At 36.4% G+C, this 17,433-nt stretch overlaps 4 protein-coding genes across 4 annotated transcripts; all 4 read right to left on the reverse strand.

The window, feature by feature from the left end:
* Nucleotides 1-155: 155 nt before the first annotated feature.
* MONOS_13685 (uncharacterized protein) lies at nucleotides 156-635 on the reverse strand (the record flags this gene model as incomplete). The annotated part of the gene is made up of 1 exon (XM_067866409.1): nucleotides 156-635. The coding sequence occupies one exon, from the start codon at nucleotides 633-635 to the stop codon at nucleotides 156-158; it is 480 nt and encodes a 159-aa protein (XP_067730770.1).
* A 109-nt stretch (nucleotides 636-744) lies between these two features.
* On the reverse strand, nucleotides 745-1,314 carry MONOS_13686 (uncharacterized protein; the record flags this gene model as incomplete). The annotated part of the gene is made up of 1 exon (XM_067866410.1): nucleotides 745-1,314. The coding sequence occupies one exon, from the start codon at nucleotides 1,312-1,314 to the stop codon at nucleotides 745-747; it is 570 nt and encodes a 189-aa protein (XP_067730771.1).
* A 1,917-nt stretch (nucleotides 1,315-3,231) lies between these two features.
* MONOS_18590 (uncharacterized protein) lies at nucleotides 3,232-4,587 on the reverse strand. The gene is made up of 2 exons (XM_067871623.1): nucleotides 4,107-4,587; nucleotides 3,232-4,047 (listed from the first exon to the last, which is right to left on the reverse strand). Exons 1-2 carry the CDS (start codon nucleotides 4,545-4,547, stop codon nucleotides 3,289-3,291), a joined length of 1,200 nt encoding a protein of 399 aa, XP_067730772.1. The 5' UTR covers nucleotides 4,548-4,587; the 3' UTR covers nucleotides 3,232-3,288.
* A 3,479-nt stretch (nucleotides 4,588-8,066) lies between these two features.
* Nucleotides 8,067-16,766, reverse strand: MONOS_13687 (uncharacterized protein; the record flags this gene model as incomplete). The annotated part of the gene is made up of 2 exons (XM_067866411.1): nucleotides 8,067-16,627; nucleotides 16,679-16,766. The coding sequence occupies 2 exons, from the start codon at nucleotides 16,764-16,766 to the stop codon at nucleotides 9,012-9,014; spliced, it is 7,704 nt and encodes a 2,567-aa protein (XP_067730773.1). The 3' UTR covers nucleotides 8,067-9,011.
* Nucleotides 16,767-17,433: the final 667 nt, after the last annotated feature.

The following is a 17,433-nucleotide window of genomic DNA, read 5'->3' on the forward strand; positions in this document are numbered from 1 at the left end:
TATATCGTCACTCGGGGATATGCGGAGTCTTCTTCTGTTTTCTATGCATCGTATCGCGCATCTTCTCTCGATATCTCAATCACACAATCCCGTGTGATTTCTCGTTCTCTCTCCTTCCTTTGGTCCAACCAGCTCACAACCTCTCCGATATACATTTATTGTTTCCGCACTTCCTTCTCTGATCGTGTCTCGTGCGGAGCTACGGTTTCTCGTTGTATATTCATTTCGTTGTAATTTGCTTCTCTCTCCTCTCTCGGTCTCGCGGCAAAGTGTGGCTCTCTCTTCTCTCTCTCTACTCTCTCCTCTTTCTCTCCACTCCTGCGACTACTTGTTGGCTCCGATTGATGGTTCCATCGCTGTCCCTCCTTGAGTCCTTGGGGGAGCTGGGGGCAATGGTCCAAAGATAGGGGCTGGCCTCCCTGAGGTCGTTGGTAGGAACTGGGCCTGGAACTGTGGAGTTCTCTTCTTCCCCCTGAAGTCCGTGAAGCTTTTGCAGTGTCCCCTTCTCTGGAGCTGTCTGTATACGAATCCCTGGATGCTCCTTCCCGAACTGTATCTTCTCGGGGGTCCACTTCTGGACGTTGCAGGACCATAATTTGTTGTGGAGTCGGGGGATGCACCGTATCCTGTAACATCTCCCTCTGCTTAAAAAAAGCTGGTGCTCTCAACCAGCTTCTTCAGGTTCTCTGGAACCGCCTTGGACTTTCCTCCTTCTTTAAAACCTTTCGTATTCTCCCAGCTCGATTAGGGGATAACTTTCTGTAAATTTATTCTGCTGATGCAGTCTGCGATAAGCGCGTAGGCGCAAAACAGTCCTCTCAGTCGTCCTTTCTCCTCTTCCATGAGGTGCGTTCTCTCCAGCTCCTTCACCGTGAGGGCTGCGACCACTTTTGCAGCTTCAAACCCCGATTCCAGGGCGGGTTGAAGCAGCTCGATAACCCGGGCGGCTTCTGGAGAATCCTTTCTTCCCTCAGCGGTGACCCCCGTCACTGCTAAGGCGTTCCAACTCATGTCAGTGTGCCTGGTGAAAAAGTTCTTTTCCGTCTCCGGAATAAATGTATTCAAGATATCATCATTTATCCTGATAGATCCGGCTTTGCAAAAGTCCATGAATCTCTTCAGTTTTCCTGCTTGTCTCCTAGGCGTTAACCATTCGTCTGGGAAAATTCCCAAGAAATCTTCGGATCTATCTTGCTCTTCTTCCCGCTTTTCTGTGTTTTCGGAATCGCTCTCGCTGGTTTCTACATCGTCCCATTTCTTCATCTGGTTACGTCCGCGACTGCCCCTCAATCGCTGTCTGTGTTTCTTCTTCATGATCAAATTGGAAAAATCTGACTTAAAATACCATTCACTTAATCTCGTGCGGGATCTTTTCCTTTTTCATTGGCATCTTCTCTATTGCTCAGGAGCGACTCGGACACGTTTAACTTCTTGCAATTTATTCGATCATATTTTTCACTCTTGAAAGTCTATATGCAAGATCAATTCCTTTATCCTCGCTGTCGCTGTTTACCAATCTGACAGGACCTTGTGTCATTTCAACTGTGGACAATGGTGTATAAGATAAGATTATTTGTTTGCCAAGTTTCATCTTTAATCACTTATAGTTTAAGATCAAAACTCATTATCGAGGAGCAAACCTGCTCCTTGCGTTGGCAGATTCGCTCTATTGAGAATAGATCAGCTTCGTTGAAAGAGAAATAAAATGATTCAATTTAACTATTCTTTCCAATAGTTTCTATTTATTTCCTCCTTTCTCTCTTTCTTTTTGCTCTTTCTCTCTTTAATTTTCTTCATCTTCATCATCATTTCTTTCCTTCTTTTTATTCTTAATATTCAATTTATCTATTTTTCTTCATTTTTTCAAAACATGTTGAATTTCTATTTTCTTTTTATTTCCACCAGAATCTCTTCAAATCTTCTCTGAAGTTTTCCTCTTTCTTCTCCTTCTTTCGATTCTTTCTCGTTATAAGAACAAAAACTTAAAAATAAAAAAAGAAAGGAAAGGAAAAATGAAAGGAAAAAAGAAGAAAAAAATTCTAATCAAATGAAGTTGATGATTATAAAAATAACAATAGCAATAAAGAAGAAGATTTTGTGAGATGCAATGCTGATATATTTGAAGAAGTTGATGATGATGAAGGAAAAGTTGGATGAAATGGCGTTGGTGCATGAAACAAAGGAGAAGGAGAAGAAGAGGAATAAGAAGAAGAAGAAGAAACGAAAGAGATGCTAATTCTTTGAGAATAGCTTCGTTTGATTGAATTACACTTGTCCTTGTGTCAATTGTGGAATGAAGAATATTCTGAACTTATATTAAATCCAGTGCGACTGCGTAAAGAAGCAAAGGGGAAAAACAAAAAAATATGCTGCAAATGTGTTTATTCATTTGAAAGAGCAGTGAACAACAGAGCTACAAAAGTTGATGCATTGTTGTATGAAGGTTCAGTTGATATCACTTCATGGGAAACAGTTCGTTCAAAAGAGATCGATTACTTAAATGTTCATCACTTTCATTTCTGTGAAAAGCTTTATGAAAGATTGAAAGAAAACATTGGAACCGAGAAAGAGAATTCAGAACAGAAAGAGATATAACGAAAGATATTTGAAAAAATGGAGGAAGAAGGTTATGAAGATTTCATTTTGGGATTGAAATGCTGCGTGGAGATAGGAGTTAATACGATTATTTTTTTTCAAAAGTGGAGAAAATAACGCTAATTATTTTGTTGAAAGATGATCCATATGTTTTTTTCATTTCCTATTTAGTTATTTATTTTTTCACATCATTCACTTTTGAGCAGAACACCACATAGCTTTTATAATAAATGATATGAAAATATAAAACCAGAAGGTGCAGCTTTCAAACAGAATATCAAATTTTATTCAAAAAATAGTTCAACCAAACACATTCCAACTTTATAAAAACTAAAAAGAAATATGAAATAAATGCCACAAAAAGTTCTTAAATTGGAACATTTCTCTTTATGTTTGATAGGCATAGTTATTTGAAACTTTTAAAGGATATATATATATAATATGAACAAATAATTGGATATTTTCATATTGTTGAGAAGTTAGTCCAAGTGAAAGGGCTATTTAAGTTTTCGTAATTTGAACGATTGGCAGTAACTAACAGAAAAGCACCAATGAAATTCAAAAAAATGGAAAAATAAAAAAGTTTATTCAATTTTTTTAAAAATATTTTTCGAGCAACCTGATGAGTGAATTGACACGAAAAGAAGAAAAAGTTCAATTTTCGTGTATCAAAATGAAAAACATCTCACTTCCTCAAGCATTCAAATAATAATCAGAAACATTCAAAGATAATCCATAGAAATATTCACTACTGAGAAAATCAAACATTTCATGAAAGCTTGCGATAACATCCTCAAATCCTTCTTCTTCCATCTTATCAAACAGGATTCTTTTCACTTCCTCTGTTTCATCTTTCTCCTTTTCTTTCATTTTCCTTGAAACATTCAAAAAGAATATTAAGAATTCACCTGCCATACAGTCATCAAATGTTTGATTGTGAATTTCCATCAAAATGAAATCAAAAACTCCACCTTTCAGCAAAACATTGAAAACAATCAAATTTGGCTGGAAAATAATCATTTTCACAAAAATGCCACAACATCGAAGGACAACATTGATGTAATTCTCTCTTGCTGCTCTGCACAATCTTTTCATGCATCTGAGCAATTCAACATGCTCTTCATCACAAATCTCGATATATTCAAAGTAAATCTCAATTATGTCCAACCATCTGTCCACAATTGCAAAATCTTTCATTTTTATTCCTCTTTCTGCATCTTTTCCTTTTCTCTTCCAATCCACGCATCCTTCAAGCTCTTCCAACTCTCTTGTCGCTTCCATTCCAAAATGCAGTTCATTCTCAACCTTTTTCTCTAAGTCTCCATAAAAAGAATTCACAATGATCAATGAGTTCCAAGCAGATTGATAGGCAAGATGTGTCAGATTGTGATGTTTCTGATGATATTTGATAATTCCTTTAATCTTTTTCAAATACTTCTTTTTTTTGATCTCCTATTTAAAAGAAATGAAGAAAAAATCTGAAACTCCAAAAAGCAAAGATACGGTCATACAATCCCTTCACGTATGTTACTCAAAGAAAGCAATGCAATTTCCACTTCTTTTTGAATAACCTCATCTTCCTCTTTCTTCACTGCAACTTTCAAAAGGCAAGGCACACAAATAAAAAACAATTCCTCACTCGAGATATAATAATTGAAAAGCATTGCATAACATTCACAAAGATCAGCAAGAAGATTTTCATTTTTTTCTTTATTTTTCTCATCTTCATCAACAATCATCTTTTCAAATCTTCCGCATAATAATGAACTATGAAAGGCAGAATTCCACAAGTTCAAAAGAACTTTGTAATATCCAACATGCTTCAGCAACACAATTGCATTTTCCATTGATAGTTTCTTTTCTTCAATCATTTTATGAATTTTATTGAATGGATATGTTGTGAAAGTGGATCTGAATTCTTTTTTGTTCATTTCATCCAATATCTCTTTCATTTCTTCAATAACCTGTTTTTGCTCAATTTCTGAACAACACCCCAGTTCATCAAGCAATTCTTCAAAAGAAAAAGAAAAAAAAGAAAAAAATCTTATCATTAAAGATTCAAATTCAGAAATGGACAAAAACCTTGAAATTTTTCAGGACATGTAACTTCCATGGTCTTCATAAAGATGCAACAATAAGAAACATCATTTTTGGTATTCACAAAGATTACAGATTGTAACAAATAGATATATTTAGAAATAAATATATAATTTCAAAACAGTCATAAAAGCATCTTTGATCACACCTCTTTGTTTGACATTGATGGATTTGTCAAGTTGTTGGAAGTGAAACAATGATTTGCTACTTATATTATTTAATAATGGAGGTGACGATCATATTTTTAAACATTTATTCCTCAAATGAAAGATCGCCCAATGAAATGTTGCAAAACATTTGCATGAATTTTATAATACTGCTTTTTATTTTTTCCTTGCTGTTCATTGAAAATAAAATTGTCCTGAAGAACAAATCAAAAACATTTCAGAAATATTGAAGGTGAACAACTGAATTTTTGTGTCTTTTTTAATGATGAAATAAATATGGAAGATTTTTCTGTCCATCCCTTTTTCAAACTCAGAGAACTGATGAATGATAAATCACAGCAATTTATTCTTTGCATAGTCAATGAAAACCGAAAAAGGGAAAAGGCACATGACAAATGGCAGACAGATAAATGAGTAAGGTGTTTATGGATTGAAGAATTAAATGAATTAAAAGCAAAACAAGAAAGGTGATGATGGAAATGGAAATTGATTTGAAAAGAATATGAAAAAAGAAGAAAAAAGGAATAAGAGACTGTTGGAAAGCGACAAAACTGGGAAACAAGACAACGAAAATCAAAGATTTGATCAACCAATCAAAAATACAGAAAAACATTTTGCTGGTTTGATTTTCAAAATGAAAGTGGGAAATAAGGACATTTTTAAATAATGTGGAAGCAACTCACATTTTAAATATCATCAGGAAAGATTGTGTTTGAAGCATTTGGAAAGATGTGCCTGAATTTTTGATTGTTGCCCTTGCCGATATCTCGATTTCATGTTTGAGCAACACTTTCATCGAAAAAGCATCTTTTGTCAAAAGAAAGTTTGTGAACGAAAATGGTCAATAAAAATCATTTGAATAAATGAATATAATATTGAAATCTCAAAAGAATTATCCAAGCAATAAATCAGGTGACATTCATGTTCAGAGATTATTTTCTTCTTCTCACACTCTTGATGTTCCCAACAATCTTTAATGAGAGCCAATCATTAAACTTTTTTTATCAACTTCTATTCATCTTGTTGAATACATTCTTCAAAGGAGAGAAAGAGTGTTTGTGAGCTCTTATATTGCACGGCAGAAGAAAAAGCATTGAAACAACTGGAGGTGCTGTTGACTATTCTTTCTTTGAAATATCACCAATTGAAAAAGTCTGTTCCATTTGGGAAGCCGTTATTGTTTGCGTTTGTCAATGTGATTTTTTTATGAGAAACATAACAGTCAAAGGATGTTGATGGAAATGTTGATTGTTTGAGTCCCCTTTTTCTTTTCTTTTTGTTTGTCTGATTACTGGCCATTCCACAAAAACACTGTAACAAATATCTAATGGTTTTTTGAGACTAACATGGAGGCTTGGTCCCTCTCATGATTTTTGTGTATCAAACATGGACAACAATGAATTTGTGATAACATTCAAGATAAAACAATTCCATGTATGTGATCAGAGAGAAAAAGGAAAACAATCACAATTAGTTTTGTTTGGATTAAAAATGGTGATAAATGATGAAATGATAACATTTGTGGGAAAATGTGAAAAAAACAGAACAAATCAAACAAAAAGAAAAAGAGAAAGCTCATCGGTTCTGAGCGCACATTTGAAATGCAGAAGGAAGTCAATGAATCAAACATATGCTGATTTGAATTGTTTGAAATTGGTTTTTATTTTCTATGAAAAAAAAGCTTTACAGCACTTTTGACGAAATAAATTGCTTTTTCAATTTGATTCACAGGTTTAGTGCGCCTTTTTCCTTGACATGCTCATAGTTATTTCTTCTCTTAAAACAATATTAGTTTTTTTTTTTAATTCAGAACGTGTTTCGCCTGTGATGTTTGCATTTGGAACAATTTTATTTTTATTTCAATAGATATTTATGAAAGAGTTGAAAGTGAAATGTGTCAGACGAAAACAGTTTTTTCATGTTGTCAATCAACAAGTATATTGCTCATATATCTTCACATTGTCATGAAAAATAAAAAATTGGCTGAGATCCCCTTTGAGACATCCTTTGAACTTCAAACTCTGTGATTGGATGTGAGTGCAAAAAAAAATAGTGATAAACACTAGGTGGATTGATTCAGATACTCAAAAAAGCTTTTTCATTCCTATTTAATCCCATTATTTTCCTCTTTTTCAAGATTGGTTGCTCAAAAACAGATTCTGATATTTTGAAAATAAAAGGAAGATATTACATCATTTGTAAAATCTGAAAAACAAATGGAATCAGCTCACTCCTCAACTTTCACATTCCCTCATCAAAAACAATGGTTGAAGTGCTATTGAGCAAGAATCACAAAATGAACTGATTTCTAGAACTCCTTTCTTTCAAACATCTGATGGACAACTGTTTTAGAAACACAACAATCTGGTATATTTCATTTCTTGCTCTATTTTCATGTCATTCGATTATTCACTCTCAAATAATGCGTCATCTCCATCCCTCAATGAATAACATCTAATCACATTCTCAGTTGATATTCACTTTATTTGCAAAGTGTCAATCACAAAACTCTTTCTGTGTGTCTCTGTTCAGTCATGTTCAACAATCGATAAGCTTTTCCAAGAGATGCTTCTGATGAATGTGATCGACTCCTTTTTCACGCAAGCAGCAAGCGAACAACAATCATAAGACACATCTCTTCATCTTCCTCTTCATCTTTCTTCTTCGCTCATCAACTGTTGCATGCAGAATCAGATGAACTTTGTGTGTGAAAGAAAGTGAGTATATCCAGTGGTGGTTTGTTATTTATGTGATGACGAGACAATTCTTCTCATTGTGTTGTTGGAGATGATGAGAGTCAGAAGCGAAGAAGAAGCAGAAGAAGAAAAGCGAAATCCATTGGTGGAAGAAAAGCAACTGAAGATACATTATAAAAAGAAATTGGATAGAAAGAAATGGGAGAGTTTTGGGTGAAGGAAGAGCAAAGAGGATGGAGAAAAAAATCAGATCATTTGACCAGGATACGAGAAAGAGAAGATGAGATTGAGTCATTTATTGTTTTTGACTGTATTTGTTTAATCAATAATTCCATTTTCATTAATTTTTTGGAGTTGTTGAGTCTCACAGCTTGAATTGTGATTTTGTTACTCTTTTTGAGTTGGAGAAAAAACTTCAAAAATATTCTTTCTCAAATAGTTATAGAAATCAAAATAATTATTAATGAATGACAGATAATTATTTTTGTTTGAATTAATTAAAGTGTCAGACTTTGTTTTTTTCTGGCTTATTTGGAATGTTTGATTTGCTTTGGAGTTATTTCTCAGATAAGTTAAGAACAGATGAAAAAGTGGAATTTGAAAATTATTTGTCTCTGAGATCTCTCAAAGGATTGTCAGAATCTGTTTGTTTGCAGCAGAAACATGCTTGATGAATTATCGTGATGCATTTTATATTCATTTGTTGAAGGAATTGAAAAATGATATTTCTTCTCCAAAAATTCAGTGGATGAATACAAACATGAAATGAATTTGAAATACAAACAACTGAATTATAAAAAGTCTTGTGAGGAACATGAATATATACACATGTGAAGAACAAAAAATAACGAAAAAGGCTGGCTATCACAAAAATGAAGAACGAAAACAAATGTGAGAAAAAGCTAATTCAACTGGAATTCTTTGAACAGAATTGAAACAAAACGGAGCAATACAAATTCAAATGGTGAAAACTTTTGGAAAAAAAAAATTGTGATAATTTCAATATTTGTCTCTGCAAGAAGCAGCTGAAGCTATATATAGAAGCCAGAGTTACAACTTCTTTGAAAATAGCAAGGATTCAGAAAACAAAAGAAAACAATACATTTCAAAATTGATAAACTTCAAAAAAAATGATGAAAAATCTTATTCATTCACCAAAAATAACAAAAGCCAGCAAATATAATTTTATAGAACAACTATTATCATAATTCACAGTTGTGGCAACGCCATCCGCATGATTGCCACACTGCTTTTTTCCTTTTCCTTTTTCTTTTTCATGATATTCCTTTTTATTTCTTCGCTCCTTATTCATCCCGCTGCTTCCTTTGTCCTGCTTTAAGAATATCGTCAAAAATTCATTTTGTCAATTAATCAGCAATGAACTCGAACAGAAACCACCACTTCCAACATCCACATATGGTGAATGCTTTCTATTCTCAGTCTGTGCGTGATCATCTCACTCCTTCATTAAACCAAGAATGCTCCCTTCTGATATTGTCCCGCTTGCCCTGTTTCCATTGTCTGTCTCTCTGCTGATGTCTATCGCATCTGAAACATTGAGCATCACAGCTCCAGCTGGGAAATGTTGGATGAATTCTCTTTTCAGCTCAACAAGCGTCGGCCTGCTTCTGCCCTCTTCCAACAAGCACCTCTCCGAAATCGCTCCCATTGACAGCTCTCGAATGCATTCAACTTTTGGTCTCTCTCCATTCACCATTTTCTGCCCAGCCACCTCCGCTTCATACTCTCCAAACGGGATCTGGAGCATCAGGCACTCCCACAGCATCATCCCGATCGAGAATGAAACCGACTCTTTTGATGCTCCCATGTTCTTATTGATCTGCAGCTCTGGCGCCTTCCACCTCAAACACTCTTTTTTGAAGCTATCTTCATTTTCGAAGGCGGATGAAGGCAAAGAGTCATCATCATCATCATCATCGATTGCAGACGTGACAACAGTTGATGAAGAGATGGATGATGAATCTGAACTATCATCTGAAAATAAATCAGAATGCATGATGATGCAGATGACCATATGTTCTGAGAATAGCACGATGTGAGGGCTCAGATTGGCAAGTGACTGAAGCTTGTTTTCCATCTCATCAAAGGAATGAAGCGCGAGATTAGCCACCCAGAACAGGATTTGGGCAGCCGAGACTTCCCTTTCTTGAAGAGTACCAATCGGCATTTCCTTTGTCTTATTCCTTCCATGCAGCATCATGAACAGCGAATCCCTCAGATCCACAATCAGCTTCTCATGAGGAGATGAGCATGCCATTGCATCCACCAGATTCGACATCGATGAGGTGGTTGGACACAAACTCTCCGACCGAACAAATGTTGAATCTGAATCAGTTGTTGAAGTGGATGATATTGATGGTGATGGAGTCTGCTTTCGAATTTCCTCTTCCTCATCTTTCTCCAGCATCCATTCTGGAATCTTTTCTGAATCTTTCCCCAGAATGTATTCTGTCGAACCACTTTCAGAGAGGAGATGCTCTGAAGACTCGGAATGCCCCAAGCTTTTCTCGTACACCCTCTTCTTGATCCTCTCTTCGTTATTCTTCTCTGCCTCTCTTTCTGCTCTCCTCCACTGCTCCTCAGGTGACATCTCCATTGTTGTCATTTCAATCAGCTTTGGATCCTTTTTCACTGTATCATTCACAATCTCTTCTAATTCCTCTGTCCTTCTCTTTTGCTTTTTCCATCTAATTGTAGAAATAACCGCAATAATTAAAATGAGGAGAAGGACGAAAGCCATAATAACAACAATCAACAACCAATACGATTTTCCTTCTTTTCCTCCTTCGGAAATCCATTCATCTCCATTCACCTTGGACTCACTTCTGTTCTTCAGAATCTGTGGAGAAGTGGATGCCAATTGTTTTCCAAACAGAATCATCACAGATACCTCTGTTTCATTTGCAATCTTTGAAATAATTTCTAATGGGATTCTTCCAATCACTGAGCTTTCTGATATAAAGCCATCTTCTTCAAACTGATATGTCTCAACCAATTCCACATCTCCTGTTTTATACACAAGTCTGAATGACAAGTCACATGGCACAAAAAGAGATCCCTTGAATTTTATTGAAACATTGTTTCCATTTTCAATGAGAGATGCCTCTTCGAGCTTTGGAATGAAGAAAGGAGATGGCCTTTCTCCTGCTATTCCACCAACAGTGCATCCATCATTCAGAATCCAAAGAGATGAATTGGACATCAATCCATCTCCTCCTTTCAAGCTGGAAATGGTCAGTGAAGCAGAATCTGAGCAAATGATGTTTCGACGAAGAGAGGAATATTTCTGAGCAAAAGGATTGTTGTTGAAGAATTCTCCTTTCTCTATTGTCACATTGCCAGCAGATATGGATAATCCTCCTGACGAAGAATTCGATATTGTCACATAATTCATTATCAGCGAAGTATTCGCTGAATGAACAAGTGATCCATTCCATTCGCATATTTCTTCAAAAGAATTAATTCTGTCACTTTCCCTTTCTTTCTCAAGAACTCCAATAAATCGACACAACTCCAAAAAAACATTCGTTGAATTGCTCACCTCCACAACACTTCCTTTTTCAGACAATGAAATACAATTCGTGCAAGTGCAGTTTGAAAGAACTATTTGAGCAGAAGTTGAAGAAACAGAGAGAACAGAAGGACCTCCTGAATTCCTTGAGCAGTTGTTGAATGAGGAGATTCCAGTCGAAATTGTTCCTGAATTCGAACCATGAACCGCAATGATGCAGCCTTCAGATAGCTCCGCTTCATCAGCCACAACCCAATTAAATGCAATTTCTTTGCACTGCCCAATCTCAAATACATTTGATGTTGATTCAATCTGTTCCAGTTTGAAATTTGTGATGTTAATCTCATCTCCATTTAGCAGAAAAGATGGTTTCTTGAACGAAAGGAGTGACACTGAGCAGTTGTCAACATGAAGAATTCCATTTGCAATGCTCAGCAAAGTTGAGTAGAGAGCAACAGATGGAATGCTGTTTGACTCCACAACTGAAGAAAAATCAACAAATGAAAGAGAAAGCTGTCCATTTGCTTCGTGGATAATTGAACTTCCAGAATAATAAAATGACTTGCCGAAGGAAAACTTCACATTCTCAATCCTCACTTTCTCTAACGTTGTGATTAGATTTCCTTCGCTGTTAGCTATTGTTGAGTTCAGATGAACCAAAGCGGTTGAAGGAGATTCCAGCGAGTGTATGCTGACATTCTGAGCACTGCATTCCCCAACAACAACTGTTTCCTTTGATATTAGCAGCTGCGAATATGATGAAGGAATGATGTGTTGAACTCCCATATCCAATGATTGACATGGCGCATTGAATTCTCCGCATTGCTTGCTGTCTGCGTGATTGTCTGCAACAGAAGACACGAATATTGTCTCACTCTGGTATTTCACAACCCTCAGCAGAAGATCTTCTTCCCCAATAAACGAATCTGTTGCGCAGCCCCACATTGCAAGCTCCTTCACAAAAGGTGCTCTGAAATCCAGCAAGAATTGCTCTTCAACAATTTGTGTTTCAATTGAGTGGCATCTCACATACACATCTTTCCCTCTCAATGCCGAGTTGTCTTTGAATGTGATATTGGATAACACAAAATTCAGAGGTTGCTCAACTGTCGAGGTGCATTCCAGAAAAAGCCAGCCGCCTCTTCCAATGGTGGAGCAGAAGCACTCAGAAATCGTGCAAAATGAGCAGTCGAAGCTTCCTCCCTCATTCAACTCACAAAACATCCCTCCTCCCTTTCCACACTTCAACCCTCCGCACTTCTTCATCGTTGTGTTTCTTATAATCATTTTCAATGGCTCATCATTTTCATTCCGAATGATCGGAATATCATCTGTCGTGTTCTGAGTGACTTCTTCGAATGAACTGCACTCAATTACAACATCTTGTTCTACTTCATTTCTCTCTCTTCTTGAACTCTTTGATATGCTCAATCCACTTGCTCCCTCCAGCTCAACATTATTCATCGTCAAGTTTTTGATACTCAAAATCGTTGATGATAGCAAAGAAATAATATCTTTTGAAAAGCAAAGTGATTGTATTTCCACAAATTCTAATTGAACAGTTCCTCCATCTGCTCTGATCAACCCAATGCTGATTATTTCTTCTTCTCCACTTTCTTCATTTTTTGTGAATGAACAATCTTTCACAGTCAATAATCCATCGCTTGCACCTACATGCATCAGGACATTAACTCCACTTGTGAATGAAGATGGAATCACAAAGTTCATCAGTTCGAAATTAGTAATGCCCTGAATCTTTATTGCTTCTTTCTCTGTTCCTTCAAGGAACGTGAGACATTCCAAATAGCACATTTCTTTATCGTCTGATTTTATAGAAACTCTGCTGAGATAAACACTTTTTTGGAGAATTCCTTTTCCAATGATGTTAATATTCCTTTCGTTTCCTTCAGGCATCCGATCCAAAGAATAATCAATTGACATACAAGGATAATCTGAGAATCCACAGGCACCCATATCTCTTCCTTTGTCTCCAATAAATATCTCCGATCCCAGTGTGAACCAGAAAAAGACAAGTGGAATGGTAATCGTTGTGTCACTTCCATCAAAGCCTCTCATGGAATTTAATGAAATATCATCCAGATTCTCTGATACAAATGGAAGTGAAGTGTTTGTGATGCTCTTTGTCAAGTTGGATGACTCAACAAACAGGTCATTTCCAAATTTCGCAACATTTGGTTTTTCTGAATCAAAAATAGGGGATGATATCACAAACGAAGAATCATCATCAATTAACTTCAGTGCCATTCCTCCTCCAAAGCCAGTCTTCCCTTTTTCTCCAGTTGGTGCTGTGCATCCTGTGAATGTGCATGAAATGACATTCATTTGAATGCTCCCTTTCAACTGAGCATTGATAACCCCTCCTCTGCTTCCATCATTCAGCACAGAGCATTCATCAAAAATGCATTCTTCAATATTTATTTGTGTGTTCCTATTTTCATCATCGCTGTTGTCAACGCTAACACAGCTTCCACTTCCAGCTGCTCTTTCAATTTCTGAAAAAGTGCAGTTCGTCATGTTCAGCCATTTGACGCTCATTGACCCGTCCTTTGTTCCACTTCCAGACAATGAGATCAATGGATTTCCACTCAAGTCAATCGATGAAGCAGAAAACGAATCAATATATAAGGTTCCAGACTCAATAGTTAAGAATAGAAATGAAATTTCTGATGAAGTTCCTTGAAGAATCAAAGAACAATGAGACAAAGTCAGTTGCGAAGAAGAAGAAATAAAAATGGAGTGTGATGAAAGAGAAGGAGGAAGAGAAAAGATAAGTGTTGATAATTCTGTTTCAGCACTTGCTGTTATCATCGCTGAATTGGAAATTGAACTTGCATCAGACACCGTCCAACCACTTTGATCATCATTTCCTCGGATTTCATGCTTCTGTTCATCAAATGCCAATTCATCGCTCATAGAAATCATTCCACTCACAACAACTTTCTTTGTTCCTGTAAGCCGAGAAAGTGAATGTTTCAGAGTCAAACAAGGGAACTGGATGATTCCACAATGAGAATGGTCAGATGCCTCAGAATTTCTCACATAGATTTCTTTCGGATCAGGAAGGAGATAGACGCACAGTGGGATTGCCACACTCGTATTTCCATTGTCATATCCTCTCACTTTGTCAAATGAATCCAAAGAGGCTGTCACATATGCAATCTTTTTTGATTTTGCAGTCATTTCCAGATTTGGTGAAAAGACGAAGATATCGCTTCCCCACTTGGCTGTGTTTGTTCCGAATGAAGAGGAAATCAGGAAATTGGGATTTTCATTCATCAATTGAAGAAGGATTCCTCCGCCAAGACCATTGGAAGAAGAACAAAAGCATCCATCAAAGGTCCCGCCTTCAACTTTCACTTCATTTGCATCCCCAGCACACAGCATCATCGATCCTCCATTTTCCGAACATGTGCTTCCACATCCCAAAAATGAACAAGAATCCAGATCGATGTTTGCCTTATCATTTGAAAACGACATCACAGATGCTCCGCTGGTTGTTCTTTCAATCCCATCAAAATCACATTCTGAAAGTGTCAATGAGATCTCATTTGTTGAAGAAAGAAAAAACAACGAAACAGTGGAAATTGTCTTTGCCCAGTTCACATTTTCCATTTGAAACATCCCACTCTGAACATTTATCAGTCTGGTGATGAACGCTGTTTCTGAAGATTGTCCACTTCCAGCAGATATGTTCAGTCCACTAATATGCATCTCTCCTGCTCCTGTAATCTCAAACAGCCTTGACCCACGGTTATTCGGATGAACCGAGTCATGCACAAGGATAAAATCTCTGACAGTCAATGTGCCAGCTGATACAGAAAAAAGAGACAAACCAGATGCTTCAAATTCTATTTGAACTGTTGTGCTCAAATCCCTTTGGCCATATATTGTGTAAGTATTGTCACAGCAGTCCATACTTTTGGTCTCTGCAATCGTTCCCGCGAGTATCTCAATATCGGTTACAGCATTGGGAATCAGCTGAGTGAGACAGCGGCTGATAGTGCAGCATGGATGGCTTTTATCCAGTCCACATGCATATGTATCAATGGCATTCGGCTCTGTTTGTACAGAGGATGCAAATCTTACTCTTCCAAAATCGTTTCGAAGCCATTCGCTTTTTTCAAAAACAGAATATAAGTTTGTACTAACTCTGTTTGATGTATTTCTTGTTGAATAGCAAGTGGAATCAATGTTGTTTGATGTCGAATTATGGAGAGCAATATCATGACCCCCTGTTACGCATGTATTATTATGGAAAAAGCAGTAATAAAACAATGTTCCATTATTGTAACTATTAATTAATATGCCAACAGCACCTCCTCCATGTATTGAAAAGCAATTGTGGAATAGACAATTTGACATAATAACTTGATCTGTGCAATTCCAATGCTCTATGGCTCCTCCTGCAGACGCTGTTGAATTATTTGCTGTGCAAGAAACAAAAATGGAATTTGTAACACATTTTTTCTGTCTTTGAGTTTTTGTTACACGTAGATCAATTGCTCCTCCATCGTTGCCAGAAAAGCAATTTTGAAAGGAGCAATCATCAACCATTGTCTGGACATAAACATATTCTGATGAAATTCCACCACCACCATAGTCAGTGGTTGCTGCTGCGGAACATTGGAAGAATGTAGTATGGAGCACAATGCATTCAGCGATATTCAAAGCATATATTCCTCCGCCTCTTGTTGAAGAAGCATTGCATCGAGTAAATGATGAATTTTCAACTCTAAGGATGGCTTTTTCATTGTCATGAACATAAATGGCACCTCCTTGTTCGGCTGTGCAATCAGTCCATTCACATAAAGAAAATGATTGGCTTGCTGTTGAATTAATTTGTCCTTTTTTCTGAAGAGCATTTGCCTCTCTTTTCCCGTTGCATATTGATGTGTTTTTGCAGACGAATTCTTGTGAAGAAAATGATCCACTCGAAATTCCCCCTTCAAAAACATTAACAGAAGAATAAAGGAGGCAGTTCTCCATTGAACTCAAGCAACATGAATGATCCATTTGGTAATCACTGTAATTGTCTAATTTCACTGACATGTTTCTGAAGGCACAATGATCAATCTGTTCTCTTTTGCTCTTTCCAGACAGCAGGAAATAGTCTGATGATGAAACGGTCAGATCTGCAACGATGGAATTTCTCAAAACAGCAATATTTGAATCATCAGATGAAAATATGAGGCTGGAAGGGCAAAGATTCTTTTGGGGGATCAAACTCATATTTATGAAACAGATTGCCCCGCTTTGCAAAAGAAACGGAGATTCCGATTTTTGGTGGGAAATGCAGGAATCCAACATCAAATTCGACTTACCTGTTATTAGCACACATGCTGAAGAAGAATGTTCAATTGCCACATTTTTCAGTCCAACTGTAGAATTGTGCAATCCCAAAAATGTGTTCTTCACTGTAGAAAGTCTTGACTGGTATCTTTTCACTTCCGACAATGCATTCTGCTCAAATAAGTAATTAACATCAGTCTCTGACAGATATTGTGCATCATTTGAATAACCTGAACACAAATAAAGAGAATTATTGAAAAAATAACAATTCGAAAGAATACCTTTGTTTTGAAATGTGGCACTTCCAGAGACATATTGTGCTTCAAATGCCTTCTCAAAAATCAAACATGCAAAAAGGAACAAAAGCATTCTCAAGAGGAATGAAAGTCAATTTTGAGTTGAAAATTTTTATTTTTTTTCCGGATGATCAAATAGAAATAAATAATGGTTTTAAACACAATTGAAAATTGAAGAAATCTTTCTTTCAGCAAATCATTTTGTGGGCTTTTGAAATACATCTGGGGCACATCCAAAGCATGTGGCTTTTTTTGGTTTTTGTTGCGCATGAATCGGTATTTGCTGAAGCAAATGAAATTCTTTCACTTCAAAAAATAAAATAAAATAAAAAGATAAAATTGAATGAAAGATTAGAAAAAACCTTTTCAAAAAGAAATTGCTGTCCAATAAAAGCACAAAAAGGTGAAAATCTCCCATCCAAAAAAATGATCTCAAAATCACCATTTAAATGTGTTGTTTCGAATTGTCAAATGAATCCTTTCCAATTGCTCTTAAATGATGAGTCTTTCTTCATCCACCTTCTCTTTCTTCCACTTGTCTGTTGATCAATTGCTCTCCCTTCATAACTTTCCTCCAACTTTCACATCATTTCATTGATCAATTCCTCTTCTTCTCTTCCCTCTTCTTCTCTTCATTTATTCTCTTTCTCATTCCTCTTCTTCTGCTTCTTTGCTCCAAACATATAAACAAGCTCTTCTGCTTTATTCGTTCCCCGCTTTCTTGCTCCTTCTAAATTTTG

This window comes from Monocercomonoides exilis, assembly GCF_001643675.1.
Source record: "Monocercomonoides exilis strain PA203 chromosome Unknown scaffold13-1861174, whole genome shotgun sequence".
Taxonomy (NCBI): domain Eukaryota; phylum Preaxostyla; order Oxymonadida; family Polymastigidae; genus Monocercomonoides; species Monocercomonoides exilis.